The sequence below is a fragment of the Strongylocentrotus purpuratus genome, unplaced genomic scaffold (genome assembly GCF_000002235.5).
Source record: "Strongylocentrotus purpuratus isolate Spur 01 unplaced genomic scaffold, Spur_5.0 spur5_scaffold_19, whole genome shotgun sequence".
In the NCBI taxonomy this organism is placed as follows: domain Eukaryota; kingdom Metazoa; phylum Echinodermata; class Echinoidea; order Camarodonta; family Strongylocentrotidae; genus Strongylocentrotus; species Strongylocentrotus purpuratus.
In genome coordinates, this window is record NW_022145604.1 from 18,168,159 (window position 1) to 18,186,721 (window position 18,563).

Sequence of the window (18,563 nt, forward strand, 5' to 3'; positions counted from 1 at the left end):
CCCCCCCCCTCTCTCTCTCTCTCTCCCTCTCTCTCTCTCTCCCTCTCTCTCTCTCTCCCTCTCTCTCTCTCTCCCTCTCTCTCTCTCTCCCTCTCTCTCTCTCTCTCTCCCTCTCCCTCCCTCTCCCTCTCTCTCCCTCTCTCTCCCTCTCTCTCCCTCTCTCTCCTACTTCTCTCCCTTTCCTTCTACATGTGTCTTTTGTAATGTGCCACACCCCATTTTCCATCTTTTCACTCTTTCTCTCTTTCTCTCTTTCTCTCTCTCTCTCTCTGTCTCCCTCCCCCATCCCACTCTCCCTCTTACTTCTTTCCCTTTCCTTCTACATGTGTCTTCTGTTTGTGCCACACCCCCTTCCCCATCCCCTCTCTCTCTCTCTCTCTCTCTGTCTCCCTCCCCCATCCCACTCTCCCTCTTACTTCTTTCCCTTTCCTTCTACATGTGTCTTCTGTTTGTGCCACACCCCCTTCCCCATCCCCTCTCTCTCTCTCTCTCTCTCTGTCTCCCTCCCCCATCCCACTCTCCCTCTTACTTCTTTCCCTTTCCTTCTACATGTGTCTTCTGTTTGTGCCACACCCCCTTCCCCATCCCCTCTCTCTCTCTCTCTCTCTTCTCCATCCCTTCACTCTACTCTCAACCCACCATTACCCTTTGCCAGCCTCTGTGCTACCTTTTCAAAGTGACATGATCTATTTACTGATGCCTTGGAACCTCATCTTAGTTAATCAACCATCAAAGAATCACTCCTTCTACTTAGGCACGGCCAATTTTACTGATTTGCACTTTGCTTGTCCTTGACTTTGCACCCTTTCATAAAAGCCAACCATTAATTTGCGAAGGTATAGAATACTTAAATTAAAGTTTATTTATAGCACTTCAATGCAAATAGTCCATCTCTTGGCAAACACAAACAAGGCATACAAATAATCACAATCCAGAATCCCTAATAGGACAGCGTGTAGTATCAGATTCTAACTGAGCCTGACTCGATAAACGCCGCCAATAGGGGTCCATTGAGTATGCTCATTGAACTGAGACGTAACATAGAACTATAGGGTCATGTACATAGTGTGTGAGCAATGCAGAGCAAAGGTTTGTGCAGTGCGGTATCACACGGCTGGAATCCCACTACCGGTGCTATATATTATCATAGGCTAGCTGTACGCCAGCCATCACACAGCACATGTAGAGGCGTTATTGGCTTGGGGATGGTAAATTGAGTATATGCTCTCGGTTGGATTGCTGGCGGCTGGCAGGACTCAGAGCGTAGCATTGTTGTGTTCACTGCGATGGTAATGGTGGTGTACTTATATGTGGGAAGCTAGCCAGAACCGGGTCAGTTCAGGTCTCTGACAGCTCAAGCTCAGTCTCTTTAGCATAACGCTGGTTCACGTTACTCTCTCTCTCTCCGACCCATCTCACTGTCTTCTTGCTCAGCCAGGCTACACTGGTGATTCTACCCATCGGAGATCAAGGAATACAGCTCTTCATTTGTCCTGTGTCTTGGAATATATACTGCAGCTCATTAATGTCTATGTGTATCATCGTCAACCAGGAAATATACAACAATTTTTGACGTATAGCTGCTTTTCCTCTATACCGGACTGTAATCCATCAATGAACCGAGGTCACACATAGTTGCTCGCTGTGTAACAAGGACAGGTTTATCTCATAATGATATTTCATCGTAATTATTGAGGTATATATCTTCAGACTATTGAAACCCTTCAATGGGCAGTTTGATGTGAATATCAGCTGTGAGCTATTCCTGGTATTCTATCTTTATTCAGAAAGTGCTTGCTAACGTGTGTGACTACATCATACCCACAGAACATTGTAGGTTGGCTCATCACACGGTGTAATATAATTGCATTCAATCAATTTATAATGCATGAAAATATCAAGGTACCTGCATGCTGAATACGAGCTCGTCAAGTCTATGCTTTCAACTGCAGGATTCATTCATTTATATAGTGGAAGCCATAACTCATCAGGATTCACATTTGTTGCCAACTTACGGAGACAGTCGGCAGCAAAGTGATTAATCACCAAGCGGTAGATATGTTGCATTCCTTGATCAGACCATAAGCGGATTTGTTTTTGTCTTTATAATTTTCCTTGGAAATGAAAACTGATGTGTTGAATGTCGTTTGGTGGCTTTGAGCAAATTTACCTCATGTGAAATCTACAAGCTACAGTACATGAGGATTGTTTTTACTGGAATCCCTGTATCGTATGAATAAACCATTGATTTCTAACATTTTATTATCAAAGTACTGATGAGGATTAATTGTTACGCTGAAACTAATTCATGAATGAAATAGCTTTCCATTGGTAGCCAGGATCTGCATGATGATAACTTTTGACTACAACCTGTGAATATTTGCAACTCGAGTGCTGTGGAATATAATTTATTGGCTTGCATTCTGCTCGGCTACGCTTTGCGGACTATACTCTACTGGCACTACCAGGCTTGTCAACATTTGGATTTTAATAGTCCTTGAAGCGGAAAGCAAAGTACATTAGAGGAATATCAATTACAATCAAACCAAACAACTTGGCGTGATACTGTTTCACCACCTCAAGCTCTCTTTCTTACATTTTTCACTACTTGTGATTGCCATGGCAACTGCTCATTAGAGGAATAACATTTCAGACAACTCATCGTCACTGATATAGATGTTGTTATCACCAAGCTTTTAACGTTTCTATTACTATCGCCATCCGCAATCTGATATAGATGTTGTAACACCAAGCTTTTAACATTACTATCGCCATCTGCAATCAGCAAGGGAGATAGAGAGTACATTAGAGAATTTAAGTTCCCAGTAGATTGAATCTGATCCTCGCGGGAGTGATTTGATCATATCTCCGCGGGAGTGATTTGATCATATCTTCAAGATGATTGATATCGATGAGGCGATGGCTCTGGAGACGGAGGTGGAGGAGAGCCAAGGGGATGTAAGTATTGATAGGATATTAGGATACTATAGGTAAAGGTTCAACAGAAGTAGAGGAATAAGGTCCTCTTGAGTTTTGGTAGAATACTATAGGTAAAGGTACAACAGAAATAGAGGAATAAGGTTGTCTTGAGTTTTGGTAGAATACTATAGGTAAAGGTTCAACAGAAGTAGAGGAATAAGGTTATCTTGAGTTTTGGTAGAATACTATAGGTAAAGGTACAACAGAAATAGAGGAATAAGGTCCTATTGAGTTTTGGTAGAATACTATAGGTAAAGGTACAACAGAAGTAGAGGAATAAGGTTATCTTGAGTTTTGGTAGAATACTATAAGTAAAGGTACAACAGAAATAGAGGAATAAGGTTATCTTGAGTTTTGGTAGAATACTATAGGTAAAGGTACAACAGAAGTAGAGGAATAAGGTCCTATTGAGTTTTGGTAGAATATACTATAGGTAAAGGTACAACAGAAATAGAGGAATATGGTTGTCTTGTGTTTTGGTAAGAATGAAAAGTTTCTGTACGGCTGGCATAAGGGCATGTACATGTACGCAGACCTGGGCATCCCTATGTCGCCACACACATGCACTTACATCTGCAAGCAGCTTCAGCAGTGAAGGAGGCAGATTAGCTTGAAGAAGAAGAAGGCACGAACGGACAGACACTATTGAGTCAAGCAGAAGGTCATTAGCATTTATAATGCCTGCAACTTCAAATAAATGTGCTTATGTTATATGAAACGACTCCAATCGGGTAGTTACAGGTATAATCCATTTTCTCTTTTTATTACTTGATAAAGAGAGAAATATGTGTCACGTTTGAAGTATAAAAGATGTAGAGCAGTCAAAGCCTTAGAAGAGAGATATCAGAGATTTGCTATTTCTTATTTTTATTATAGATGTAGACTGTAGCTAATGAGCAAGAGAGAAAGAGAGAGATGAAAAAAGAGAGGAAGACAAAGAAGAGGTCAAGTTGATATCTTAGATGTGATGTACCCATAAGATTTGGTCAGGGAGTTGCATTGGGATTGAAATTGGATGTTAGGTTATGATTAGAGTCAGGGTTGAAGAGAGTGCAGAAAAATCATGATTAGAGTCAGGGTTGAAGAGAGTGCAGAAAAATTAACTGTGGAGCAATCATTCATAGAGTACATTGTATGTGTGTACAGTCTTAAGCAACGAGAAGGAAGAGGAAAGAGACAGAGAGATGAGGAGAGACAGAGAGAAAGAAAGAGAGATCAAGAGAGGAAAGAAAGAAAGAGAGATCAAGAGAGGAGAGAGGGAGAGAGATAAAGAGAAAGAGAGAGAGAGAGAAAGAAAGAGAGAGAGAGAAAGAGAGAAAAGGAAAAAAGGAGAGAGAAGGTACCTTCAAAGTCAAGTTGATATCTCAGCGGTGATGCTACATACACGTAGCTGTAAGTAAACCCATGTTATTTGAGATGGGATGATTTAGGCTGGGCTAGCTGCTTCATTCATCATTGTGACTCGGTTGATGATGATGGGTAGATTCAACAGCTGCTAGATATACATGTACAACAATCTAACTGAGAGAGCATAAACAGTATACACTGGTTCCCATAAACTCATCCTTTAGTATTGCAAATATGTCTCCCCCCCCCCCCAAAAAAAACAACAACAACAACAAACAAACAACAACAACAAAATAATAATAATAATAATAATAGCAATATATGTAATAATATTGATAATAATAATAATAAGTTTATTAGTGTTTATAATATTGTAATACAAATGTTTATTTAAAAAATAAAAATAAACCAATGAGTCAAAATTTATGTTCACTGAACCTGTTTTAAATGTATGAAGAAAAAAAATATATATATCGTCGCTGTTTTCACGAAGTGACGGTAGTGAAAAATAATTGCATTCACTTTGCGTTACGATTTTCCTCACTACCGTCACTTCGTGAAAACAAGGACGATATGTACTTTCAGATATTTCTTCCTAGTTTCTAGAGCATTTTTCTACTTATAAAACCTCTGCTCCCTTTTATATTTCTTTTCCTGGCACTGGTATGATAGCTACAATACTGAGGACAAAACATTTGCCCCCTAAAATATGCGATAAAGCAGGGTGCAAGTGCCTCCTTTAATAAACAGATCAAGTTTTTCAACTTGTAAGAGATTGATATGCATGATTTGCTGTGGAGATGACATTTATAAGAGATGACCCACCCCCTCGGTTAGATGATTAAAAACAGAATGACATCAGGGCATGTCTCTTTATTAACCATTGCTTATGAATGTTTGATCAACATCGTAGCGACCCAAATGTAAACGATGACATTTATCAGATTCTTTCCTTAGGCAGAAGGGAATTTTTTTTGACATATCTCTTAGACCCCGTTCTCACTCACTTTGAAAGTGGTCTTAGTTAGACCGCTCCAGAGGAACGGGTCTTGAGGAACGTTTTGCGAGCGTTCACACTCCGAGCAGTTTTTTAAGGCTCAAACCGCTCCACGAGTCAAAGTGGTCTTGTTGCTATGGCAGCTCAGGTCAGCAGGTCAATTTTTTCGCGCGCAGAATACAAACCGTATGTACCGTACTACATGTTTCGCACGGAATGTCACTAGCTCACTTCCGGTCAAAGTACGCTTCCGTTCACATGGCGCGTTAGAGCGGTCCAAACCGCTCTTAATAAGACCCGTTCCTCAAGACCACCTCCCGAGGTGGTCTTCTGGAGCGGTCCAGAAGTCCACTTCCTGGACCACTTTGACCGTTCTCACTCACCTAAGAACTGCTCCTGAGGAATGGGTCTTAGTTAGACCGCTCCAATGAAGTGAATGAGAACGGGTCTAAGAAATCTTTATTGTGAATCCTGAATAAAATATACTCTAAAGTTTCTGAAGTTTCTGGGAATCGTATACAATGGTAATTCTGTAAGACTTCATTAAAAATAGTTATGTCATTTATGGAGATCACAGGCCGCATTATTCTTTTTTCTTACCAAGAAATGTTATTTGAAAATGTAATCTAATCAATCAATGTGTCGGAGATTGCCAAAACATTTCCACAAAATGTTATCCCTGTGGGTGGCACATTACGTGGTGTTTTTGAAAGATATTTGCAATGTTGTCTTGGTAAAATGCCTACATAACTATATTAGAAGCTAAAATGTCATCGTCTGAATCCAAATGCAATTTAGACTTTACAATAATGCCAGGTGTCACACTAGTTAAGAAATCTATCATGTCAATTACAAGGGTTACAAAAGCAAAGGAAAACAAAAGTAAAGTAGGGACTATGTAATGAATAATTTTCATGTATTTTACTTGTTTGTCATCTTTAAATTAAAAACAAAAGCAAGTAGCAGTTTGAATTATTGGTATTTTATCATTAAGACCTATTTTAAAATATAATATACATATGACTTTGATTAACCCTTATGAAACATTTCAACTTTCTCTGCTGTGAGTTAAAATGGTGATGTGCAATGATATCAGCTTACACGTACCCTTCACGTTTTTTGAGCTGTCAATTTAATAAACAGCATTGCAAAAGCTAGGCAACCTGATGGCGTTTTAAGGAAAAGGTTGAGAATTAATGAAAAACTGTAACCATATGGTAAGGAGTGTGGCCAATGGTTGAATGTCAATAGTGCTATGTAATTGCATGGGACGTGAAGTCCTAGACGTGATTATCATTATTTTGGCTTCTCTGATGATTGCTCCGATCAAGCTCTTGCTCTTGAACACCTGATGGACCCCTGCTCAGGGCAAGATGCATTTTAATGGTACCCAGAGGATAACAACTATTGAAGATATGGATTGGAGATGATCGAGGCCTATGAAGAAAAATTGAAATGGAGAGGGAAAGAGAAATGAGAGAAGAAAGGAGAGGAAAGGAGAGAGAGAGAGAGAGAGAGGAAAGGAGAGAATTAGAGACTGAGACGGAGACAGAGAGAGAGAGATAGAGAGAGACGAGAGAGAGAGAGAGAGAGACGAGAGAGAGAGAGAGAGAGAGAGAGAGAGAGAGAGAGAGAGAGAGACCCTGAGGGCAAGATGCATTTTAATGGTGTCCAGAGGATAGCAAATATTGAAGATATAGATTGGAGATGAGGCCCACAGAGAAAACTGAGATGGAGAGGGAAAGAGAAATGAGGGAGAAAGGGAAAGAGGGAGAAGGGGAGGGAGGGAGGGAGAGGAAAGGAGAAAGAGAGAGAGAGAGAGAGAGGGGGGTGGAGGACTCTTGCTCTTCAAGAACTGATTGGCCCGAGGGCATGATGCATTTTAATGGCACCCAGAGGATAACAAATATTGAAGATATAGATTGAAGATTAGGCACCTACACAGAGAAAAATGAGAAATGAGGGTGGAAGGTAGAGACGGAGAGAAAGGGAGAGAAAGGGAGAAAAAGGGAGAGAAAGAGGGGGAAGACGGAGAGAGATGGGAAAAAAGAGGAGGGAGAAGGAGAAAGAAAAACAAGGGGGAGGAAAGAGGGTGGACGGACAGTTCAAAATGGAGAAAAGAGCAAAATGAAGGAAGAAAAAGTTAGATGGAGGTATAAAAAAACAGAGAGGTGGGAACAACAGAGGGAGGAGAATGAAGTAGGGAAAGAATATTGGATAGCTTGATGATGAGATGTAGAGGGTGGAGAGCTCTTGGTTTATACTAGAGGTTTAATTAAACTTTCTTCTTGTATAAGTACAATGCCAATATTGCATAGTTTGCTGTTCATTTTGTGTTTCTCAATATAATAAGAGACATCTTGTATGCCTTCCTCCCTCCAACTGATCCTTTTTTTTCTTTAGAATACTGAGTAAGGTTTTTGAGATTGATTTCATACACTATACACAAATTATATTTTAAAGTGATTGGTATACTTAAAGGATAGTTGTGATGGATACAAAGTAGATCATGATATGACGTGACTGATGAAGACGGTTGCGTAGAATGAACTCCAAGAAAAAAACACTTTTTATTGAGGATGTCATCAATAGTTTTGACATTTTGATCGTTTGAACGTATGGGGGTGAATTCATTGGATATGAAATGCAGCTGTCTGTCCTATTTTCTTTGTCGAGCCCAGAGTCTCAGATTGATTTTAATATGTCTGAGTGAATGTCACCATTTTCCTGTAGAAATAGGATGTGATTAGCATTTATCATATTTAAGATGAGTATAGGAAATAGCATCTATACACCAATCCAGATTAGCATAATTTATCATTTGACCGTTGACTTATTTCTCAAATCCACTCAAAATTATGTTGGCAGCTAGGAGTTATGTATTTAAAAGTATATATTTTTTCAAGCTTTGTGCTGCATTTTCTGTAGTTTTAGTCCAAGATTTAGACGCTGAAGAATAATATGCATGGATCTGTTAAATATATTGCATGTTTAAAAATATTTAAGTAGATTTAAGCCCAGTTGATCTAATCTCAACCAAACTTGAGGCGGCCCTCAAAAATTCAAAAATGTTGCTTTCCATTTAAAGTAAGGAGCATGTGTCATGCTAAGCCTTCTCTCTCCATCATTCGAATATCAACATCCAAGCTTTTTAGAGATAGAAAGTTAGAAACAAAAGGTGAATTATTTTGCGGCCGGGTGTCACAGTTTTGTAACTTTGATTTGTTTATTACCTCACTTTAGAAGAAAAGATTGGAGCCACTTAGAGTTGTGAGTATTTATCAACTATTTATCAACTACAATCAAAATCAAACATTAATAGGGGGAATATCTACAGTCTGCTATAAAATTAGAGTCATCACAAAGCCAAAGGCTAGAATTGAGGAGACTATAGGACTTCTGAAAACCCATGTCTGCCGTTCAGACATATCACCTCACAGTATTGATCTGATTATAAATGTAAAAGGTGAAAGGTCATATTTGCACTCCTCTTATCGTGCAATTGTATGTTTGATAAAAGTTTGCTGTTTCTATTCTTACTGTGTCATCAATGTTTATTTATGAATGCAAAACTATGAAAAGTTGAATTGGTTATGTTATCAATGAATAATATTACTTATCTTGTAATAATTGTTTACCCATGTATGGTATGATATGATGATAATGTTACAGTGTACGATATCAATATCATAACATCAATACTTTTGTATTATTATCATTATCATTTTTCTTTGATGATATTTTTGTTAACAGAATGTTTAATTTTTCTAACCAAACTTAAATCCCCATTTGTTACAGCGATCCTACTCAGAGTCCTACGTTAAAAAGAAAGGTTAGTTTCAGTGCAAGACAGTTGGACAGCATGCGGCAACACTCACTCTTTCTTTCTTTCAACTCCAGCTTTATTTGTTTTCAACCATTTTCATGTTACTTCAATTCTCATATTCTAACCAGTTCCTAATTCTTGCTTTAGATTGTCTTCATTTGATTTCCAGAGACAGAAAGTTCAACTTTTGTGAAGCGTCCTGAAAAATGTTCATTTTTTGTTTCAGTTCCCATTGCATTCCAAATTCCAGGCTGCTGTATGTCATGTCATTAAAGCTAGCTTTGTTCTTCGTGTAAAAGTACATGTGCTTGCAAATGGTACCACAATGTCATTTTGGGGTCCCAGTTGCACAAAATGTATCCTGCACATTGTTCCACAATATAAAACATATGTGTATGTATGAAATTTAAAAAAAAATTATTCTTTGAAATAAATGTTTATGTGGTATTCACTCATTTTTGCTCTTTAAAACCACCAATTTTGTTGTCAGAAATATATGATTTGAAAGACAAAAGCTCTATATCAAGAAAATTAAGCATGAAATGTAAGGGGGAGGGGGTAATAATTGAAAATAAAGTCTCACAGAATCAAAGTAATTATACTTAATGCACAAACAAAATTGTGTACAAAAAACAAATTTCAACTATTTTTATCTGTAGAAAACACTTTTGATAGAAAATGTATAAACAAAACTAAGAAATGGGCAAAGAAATATAGTGGAAGTCTTGCCCTTGTGCAAAGCTTCCCTGTGAATTTAACTTCACAGAAATCTACTTCATGCATGGTAAAAACTTCAGAATTACTGTGCCACTTTCAATTAAAATTCCTTGTCAATACCACTACATATTCAACTGCCAGTAAGTACTCGTTGCTAAGATACCACACAAGTATTATTACCAGTTTAGCTGTAGCATCACTCGTATCACTCCAAATCTTCTGATGTCAGTCTCATACCTTTTTTGGTACCTCTGTATTTTGAGCACTCCAGTCACTTTATGTTGTCTCTAAGAGGGTCCAAATACTGGTATTGCAAGCACAGAATGTACGATGCTCGTTCTTAACTTTAAAATCAGGGCGATTCCATGCAATGTGTCCTATTTGGCATTATGACGTCTATCCATATTTTCATACTTTGAAAGAAAGATCTCATTCTCAACATGACAATGAATAATGGTAGTGGTAACAGAGAGCACTATAATTCACTGGTCATATCCAGATATTCTTCAATCGGTGGATGAAATATTTGAACGAAAAAAAGTCATGTAGTTTAGGACACGTTGCACAGAGTCACCCTACATCGTTATTCTTTTTCAGCTTTGTTTAGTTCTTTTCATGTTTTGATTTAGCAGCATTTCATCAATGACTTGTTATTTTATTTGCGCAAACTCTTTTGTTTTCATGCAGACATGGTTTTCATCTTTTTTCATGTGTTTTTTTGTCTTGTTCTCTTTCCAACCATTTGTGACTATCTTTTGTAGCTTCCCCGTAAGGCCAGTGATCCTATAGGGACAAGGGATTATTACAAGGAAGGTATGAAACATAAAACTGTTAAAAAAACAATGATTGCTGTGAGAAAAAAAATATTAGCATATATGCACATATTCACAAGATGACGTAGAGATTGGGTGTTGGTTAACTAACATAGGTAGTTGGTAATCTCCCCCCCACCCCCCGCCCCAGACCATACTCTTTATTTTCTTAGTGCTTGATGGATAGAGATGTATGATTTTTCTTTCAGAGAATCATGATATTTTTATATTTTTTGAAAGATTTAATCCTTGATATTATTATTAAAAATTATCCTTATTTTTGGTGTGGTGCTCTGTTAAGGTTTTTATTTTATATCATAATGCATTGAATTTCAGTCTCTCTCTTCATCTTCGACACTCTCTTGCTCCTTGAGGCCATCATTATCAACCTCCATTTCTCCCTCTCTAGCCACCTATTCTCCCCTTCCCCCCCCCCCCTTCTCTCTCTCTCTCTCTCTCTCTCTGTCTCTCTATTTCTCTCTCTCTCTTTCTCTCTCTCTCTCTCTCTCTCTCTCTCTCTCTCTGGCTCTCTCTCTCTCTCTCTCTCTCTCTCTCTCTCTCTCTATTTCTCTCCCGCTCTCTCTCTCTTTCTCTCTCTCTCTCTCTCACTATCTCACTATCTTCTCTCATTTCCCCATTTCTGCAGTTCATTTTTGTTTTTTCTTCTTTTCTCTCTTGATTCCTGACATATGTTCCTCTTCTTGTCCTTTTCCTTCATCATCGTAGCATGGAATGAAGTTCAAAATATTCAAGATTACGCAGCACGTTGGCTTTACAGGCTTCCCTGCTAGGCAATTTGGTTTGAGATGGCGACAGGGTCTCCTCAGTTTTCAGCTATACTGGGTTAATGCATTCCATCCTTCCCTCGAGATGAAAAGTCAAAACTGATAGGTTTCGAATAAAAGCACCCATGCACATCATTTTCTGATCAGGACCGCAAACCTCACTTTATCAAAAATAGAGTAAACCAATATAGAAGCAAATTAAATGTGATCTTATAATTAATTTCCTTATCTCTTCATTCCTGTATATGGTGCTTTCTTCATTATTTTTTATGTAACTACTCATTGGCATTATAAAAATAAAAACAAATGAAAAATCTAAGCTGTACAGAGAAGAACTCATGCATTTTTGTTCCAGTTGTTGTTACAATGAATTTCACCTAATCTCTTTGACTTTTTAAATTCCCCTCCAAAAAAAATATATATATAACATGTATATAAGATTACGAAATCGGGAAAAAAAAGAACTACTTGCAACTGACATTTCAATTTGTTGATTTGCTTTTGTACATTTTTTGCTTGTATTTTTGTTATTATAAATTCTATTCAGTGTACTCCTTTTATCTTTTTGATGCGTCCCACTCCCACGAACAAGAAATATTTCTTTTAAAAAATGAGGAAAATAAGAACTACTCGTGACTGACATGTTAATCTGTTTTGGAATTCAATTTTGAAGCTTTTCTTTTCTCTTCCATTTTATGCTGCTTTTATATTTTCTTTCTCTCACTCTCCTGTTTATTCATTTGTTTTTCACTTTTGTCTCCTTTCTCCATTTTTCGTATCTTTGTCACCACCAATATAATCTTGGTTCTCGTATTACCTGTTACATTGATATTCGTTCAGGTATTACCAACAGTGCAATAATACCTTCAAATTGGCCATTACGATATACGAAAAGAAACACACAAAAAACAAAGTGAAAACACTGAGGAAAAAAATTGTCAAGTGAATGACAGAAAACATAATTTGTCAGTGCATGTTATTTCCTCTGCCCCATCTTCAGAAAAAAATATTATATGCATTTAAGCCGATATTCATCCCCCCCCCCCCCCATCCCTTCTCATAGTAAAATGTGTTTCCCTCCAGGAGTGGGCCTTATTTTAGATATCAAAGTTATATTTTATGACCTTTATTGGAACCTTCCTGCATCTTTGCAATTCATTATTGTATGCATATAGGTCTACCACTCTTCCCCATCTCTTCTCATATATATTCCCCTCAAATGGTTGGCCTTATTTAAGATATTAAAGTTAAATTTTGTGAACTTTTTATTTTCACAACCTTTCTCTATCTTCAGAATTCATTATTGTTTGTGTACAGGTCTACCCCCCCCCCCCCCCCCCGTCTCTTCCCTCAAATGGTCTGCCCTTTTAAAGATATTTAAGTTGTATATTTTTATTACCTTTTATTTTATTAAAACCTTTCTTCTCCATCTTCAGAATTCATGATGGTTTGCATGCAGGCTTATAACCCCAGTCCCTTCTCATTTTTCTTAAGTAGCTTTCCTTATTATACGGGCAAACCTAGGGGCGATGAAACGTGAGATCCATAGATACATTTAATACCAGAAGTTGAGAGTGAATCGGCAAAGTGCAGAGTTTTATTTCATGGCATCCTTTATAAGAAGCTTTCTCTTCTCATAAATTTCCCTCAAATGGATGCCTTTATTTAAGATAATAAAGTTGTATTTTATGACCTTTTTTCAGTAAAACCTTTCTCCATCCTCAGAATTCATTAGTGTATGCATATGAACCTACTTATGTGCCTTCCCATGTGTTTCATTTGAATATTTGGCCTTGTTTTTAATATTAAAGTTATACTTCATGAACTTCTTTAGTAGAAGCTTTCTCCATTTTAAACAACCATTATTTTAGGCAGATAGGGTTAGGCCTACCCCTGTCCCTTTTGTGTTTCTTTTGAATAATTGGAATTGTTTAGGACATTAACAAAGTCATGAAAAGATGATCCCCTTATAAGGACCCTTCTCCATTTTGTATCTTTGAAGTGGTTTTGACTATTGACATTTAAAGATGCATACATTTAGAGCTCAGTAGAGCTAGGAAAAGTCATTTGAAATGAGGTTTTCTCAGGAGGCTTTTCATTAATTATAATGAAGACATGTAATTCAAAGACTAAAAACCCCTGATTAAATGACGGATACAGAATGATTGGAATTAGGACAACTCATTTTAATCATAATGTATATTGAATTAACACTTGATGTGATTATTTTTTTTTGGCACAGACAGTTCAATCATTGATTAATTTTTTCCTTATGACAACCTACAAAGTTTGCTAACTACTGCTACCTTACACACTATTTTTTTCCTCAAAAGAAGAATAAATAGTATGTTGAATTATAACAAAAGAAAAAGGTGTATGAGAATGAACCTGTGAAAACTAAAATGTACACCAAAATATTTTTTATTCTGAATATGACCATTTTGAGTAGTTGACTTGAGTCATCTTCCCAAAATCAAACCCATCTTCATTTTTTATATGCATAAATTTTCTATAATAGATTGGACATATTTATCTATTATGTAGTAATTCATTTTTGAAAAAAGAAAGTCACTCCATGACCTCATGACCTTAACTGTGACCTTGTATGCCCTCCACTCATTCAAATTGTTGTTATTACCATTGCTACTAATACCAAGGAGGATATCTCTTTGCTAATACAAATGATTTGTTTATTTGTTTTGTGTACTTCATCTCTTATACATCCATTCTTTAAACTCATGAGCTCAATTACACAAACTGTTTGAAAAAAATATATGTTTTATCTTTGTTTATTTGTTTTGTTTGCTTGTTTTTGTGCTTTGCATTTTGTTATCTCCATTTCTTCTACATTCATTCATTAAATTCCCTTGCTCAATTACACAAACCTGTAAAAAAAAAAAAAAGAAGAAGCATTTTGTTTTGTTGTGCTGTTTGTTTCTTTGCTTTTTTTTGCTGTCTCAATTTTTTCCTACTTTCATTCGTAAAATTCACTTGCTCAATTACACAAACCTTTTTTATAACCATCTTACTAATTCACATTTTATATCTTTCATTTGTTTTGTTTTGTATTTGGTTGTTTGTTTTTTGTTTGTTTGTTTGTGTTTTGCTGTCTCTTCCAAATCCTTTCATTATATTCACCATGCTCCTATTAAACAAACCTATCAAATTCTTTCTCTATAAATTTGAAATCATATGATATGCAGTGCAACTTCTGCTTCTGAAATCTAGAAGATAAGAGCCTGAAGGGCGTTAACTCATAGCTTAAAGTGGCATGTTCCCCGTATTCCAGAGGGCGTTCAAAATACGTACCCGCTGGCGGACGATGCTAGCTGCCTATTGACACCAACAGAATACGGCTCTTACGCGCAGATGGCATGTTCCGAATGCCCGCACAATGCCGATTATCGCATACATGTGCCGAAGTAATACCAATCGCAGTTCGGTTCTAAGATTCGGCTGCTGTTTCCGCCCACTTACGTGACGTCAGGATCGGCAGCGATCAGCTGGCTGGACGAAGGCAGGCCAGGCCGCGCGTACTTTGATTGACAGCTGTATGCAAATAAGAAGTCGATCTTCGGAACCAAGATAGCGATGACTAGAGCAGCGATAACTACAATGGCGGGAACGTGCCTCTATAAAGAGATGATTTAATGCCCTCTGGCTCTCAACAGATGACATCATCTGTTGAGAGCCAGAAGGGCATTAACTCTGTCTGTGTTAAAGTATATGAGTTAACGCCCTTCTGGATCCAAACAGACAACATATTCATTACAAATGTTGTCATTATTTATGTGTTTGATATTTGGTAAATTGCATGGTACCTGCCCACTCATTTCCATTCTATTCAGACTGTGGAGGAAATCTGAAGGAGCTCAGAGAAAGTACAGTGTACAAGACAGATTTCATTTAATTTTTGTTAAAAGGTTTGAGAATGTTCATTGAAATTTTGCAGTATTCATTGCATCATCAATGCGATAGGCTGCACAAAATGATGTTTTGAATGAAATCAAAGCTTGACAAAAACTTAGAACCAATTGTTAATTACAAAGACTTTTCAATAAGAAAAGAAGCTCAACTAATTTTTTTCATGGAAGCAGTTATAATAAGCAGAACTCTGAAGCTAAAATAAATATTACAAAAATAAAAAATGATTGAATAGCAATTAGATAATATTATATGTACCTACAGGCATAATGTTCATTTTTTTAAAGACAGTAGGCATGTCTAATTTTGTTTTTGCCATTCTCTGCATTGTTTCATGTCATTATTCCCCATCGCTATGGCAACAACAGAGGAGGAAGATATGACCTTCGTAAGGTTTATGAAGAATCACAAATGTTATGAGATCATCCCGACCAGCTCCAAACTAGTCGTCTTTGATGCAGAGTTATTGGTAAGTTCAGACAAATTCACTCTCAAGAGAATATTACCATGATTGCTTTTTGTCCCAGGGATATATTGCATTGTTATCTTGATTGAAGAGCAACTGCGACTGGGTTCATGCAGCGTAGATGAAGAACAATTTCTTCATTAAAAGGATTCAGTGCTGATTTCCCTGTCCTTCTCTTTTGCTTACTATTTTTAAGGCACCTTGATATATATTCCTTCTCATTCCCCCTTATGCTATGGTCACAAAGGTTCGTACGAACGATAAATTCGTACAAATCTCCCGGTTTTTCCATTGTCTTCCTGAATTTCCATTGTCTAAAAATCGTTTGTACGGCTTTGGTAGCAGTTCGTAATGGCATTTGTGACCGAGGCTTTACTTATCTTTAATTCCTGGGTTGTATGTCTCTCTGTTTTTCCTCGCTATTGTTGAAAATACTCTAATAAAAAATTGGCAAATATGGCACTTTAATGCAGATTACTGACATGGATGATGGCCATTAGGGTAAAGTAGCTACTTGGAAACAATTTTAACATTAATGGTACATGCACTTTAAAAGTACAGAAAAGTAGAATTAGGAGAGGGAGAGAGAGAGAGAGAGAGAGAGAGAGAGAGAGAGAGAGAGAGATAGAGATAGATGGAGAGTAATAATAGAGGTTCTCTCTGTCCCCCTCTCTCTCTTTCTTTCTCTTTTTTCCTTTATCTCTATCTCTCTCTCCATCTATCTCTCTCTCTCCCTCTCCCAATGCTACTTTTCTTTACTTTCAAAGTGCATGTACCATTAATGTTAAAATTGTCTCCAAGTAGCTACTTTACCCTAATGGCCATCATCCAAGTTAGAAATCTGCAATAGAGTGCCATATTTGCCAATGTTTAATAAAAGAGTACCAGTATGTTGAACCTGGCTGGAACAAGAAGCCTTCTGAGAAATGTTAAATGTCGCTTAAGGTTACTATATACTCTGTGCTAGGTTATAAGAGTGAGAGGTGATGCTTGTAACAATATAATGATAATGATGGCTTCTTATATAGCGCACATGTCCGTCACATTGTGACGCTCCTGGCGCTACCCAGATTATTACCCTGGCTTTAGCAAGACTGCCACTACGGCGCTCTAGCATTTCGAGGAATTAATTCCTGCCAGGTACCCATTTACAACACCTGGGTTAAGTGTGGCAACGTAGATCAAAGTCTTGCCAAAGGACATTAGTGCTCATATTTTGATCATTTACTTCCAGAGCTCGTTAAAAGCTTTTTAGAGCTTTCCAGGGCTCATTTGTAGCCTCCAGATCTTCTTTTTCCTCTGCCTCCTGTATATTTCATATCCCTTATCCTTCTTAAGTCATTTTTTTTAAGGCAGCATTAATATTCTGTCCATATGAGAGCGATGTAGAATTCTTTTATAGTGCATTTGTCGACACTGATCCTGACATATTGAGGTGTCTATTTTGACATTTCACTATAAGACACTCAAGAATATCTTTTTTTTAGCCTTCCCTAATCCTTGTTAATGTCCAAAAAATAGTAGTTGACATGAAATTGCAAAACTTCTTATACATTTACAGTTAGATACACCCAAAGCTGTAGGAATTAAGTATGACTATGCTTACCGGTGTTGTATGGACTTTAAAGCCTATCTGCACTAGTTTTGCCAGGAGGGATTAGACCACCCAGGGAGTTCACTGATTGGTGGTTATCTCATCAAATCGGCTCTCAATTAACATAAGCAAAAGTTGATCCTTGGGGACCAATGGGTACCACTAAGGCATTGTTTGGTATAACGAGGGGGCAGGTAGGTACAAGTAGTGCAGTGGGGCTTTAAACAAGTTTGTTTTTTATTTGTATTTCTTTACTTGTTGTTGCAGGTGAAGAAGGCTTTCTATGCCTTGGTGTACAATGGTGTCAGAGCAGCTCCACTATGGGACAGCTCAAAGCAAGACTTTGTGGGTAAGTGTTCAGAAAGCCAGATTGCAGTTAGAATCCTCCCCCAAAGACCAATGAATAAGATGCTTTTTGACTTGTGGAAAGGTCAGAGTTTCACAAAGATCCTAAGTTGAACTTAACTCTTAAGTTAGACATGAACATTATGGAGAGCCATTTGTCGCCTTAAAATAAAATATATTCAACAGCAAAAATTCAAGTATTTTAGACTTTTCATAAATTCCACATCAAGAACATGAAATCTCCCTGATAATAGAAAATATGAATGATTTGAATCAACATTTAATGCCTTTTAAAATAACTTTTACAAAATATTTTCAACAAGTTCAACTTAGGGTTTTTGTGAAACACCCCCTGGTCTCACCATGCATTCTGATGTATATCAACTGTAAAAAGGAATCCAATCCTAATAGCAAACTACTCTAAAAGAAAGCAGGGAAATCAGACAAGCAGACTGGTGAAAGTTTGAACGTAATCGGACAAAAAATAAGAAAGTTATGATTTTTTTTTAAAGTTGTAGGCTAATGGGCAATTCAAATTGGCTGTATCATTAATGTCACTATGGCAAAGTGTAGGATGTAAATGACATAACATTCAGGTGTACATGCACATCAAAGCATCAATGTGAGTTTCAAAGGGGATTGTTCTTGGAAGTTAAATTAGATGAAAGCAGAAATATCAGAAATGCAAATTCATGAAAGTTATCAAACAAAGGAACAGGAAAGTTATGATGGTTTCTCAGAGTCAAAATCTTTATTGAAGCGACAGAATCT

The 18,563-nt window shown here is 37.2% G+C and overlaps 1 protein-coding gene across 11 annotated transcripts in view; it reads left to right on the plus strand.

Annotated features, from left to right (window-relative positions):
• Window positions 1-18,563, plus strand: part of LOC756927 (5'-AMP-activated protein kinase subunit gamma-2) — a 63,573-nt gene that overhangs the window by 34,604 nt on the left and 10,406 nt on the right. For 8 of the 11 annotated variants that reach the window (XM_030990486.1, XM_030990487.1, XM_030990491.1 and 5 more), the window contains 4 exons: window positions 8,567-8,593; window positions 9,122-9,155; window positions 15,756-15,856; window positions 17,715-17,796. In XM_030990486.1, the coding sequence (XP_030846346.1) occupies window positions 8,567-8,593; window positions 9,122-9,155; window positions 15,756-15,856; window positions 17,715-17,796 (244 nt within the window). Of the gene's footprint in view, window positions 1-874; window positions 2,959-8,566; window positions 8,594-9,121; window positions 9,156-10,627; window positions 10,680-15,755; window positions 15,857-17,714; window positions 17,797-18,563 lie in introns of those variants that run through there. The other 3 variants (XM_030990492.1, XM_030990489.1, XM_030990488.1) reach the window with 3 other exon arrangements.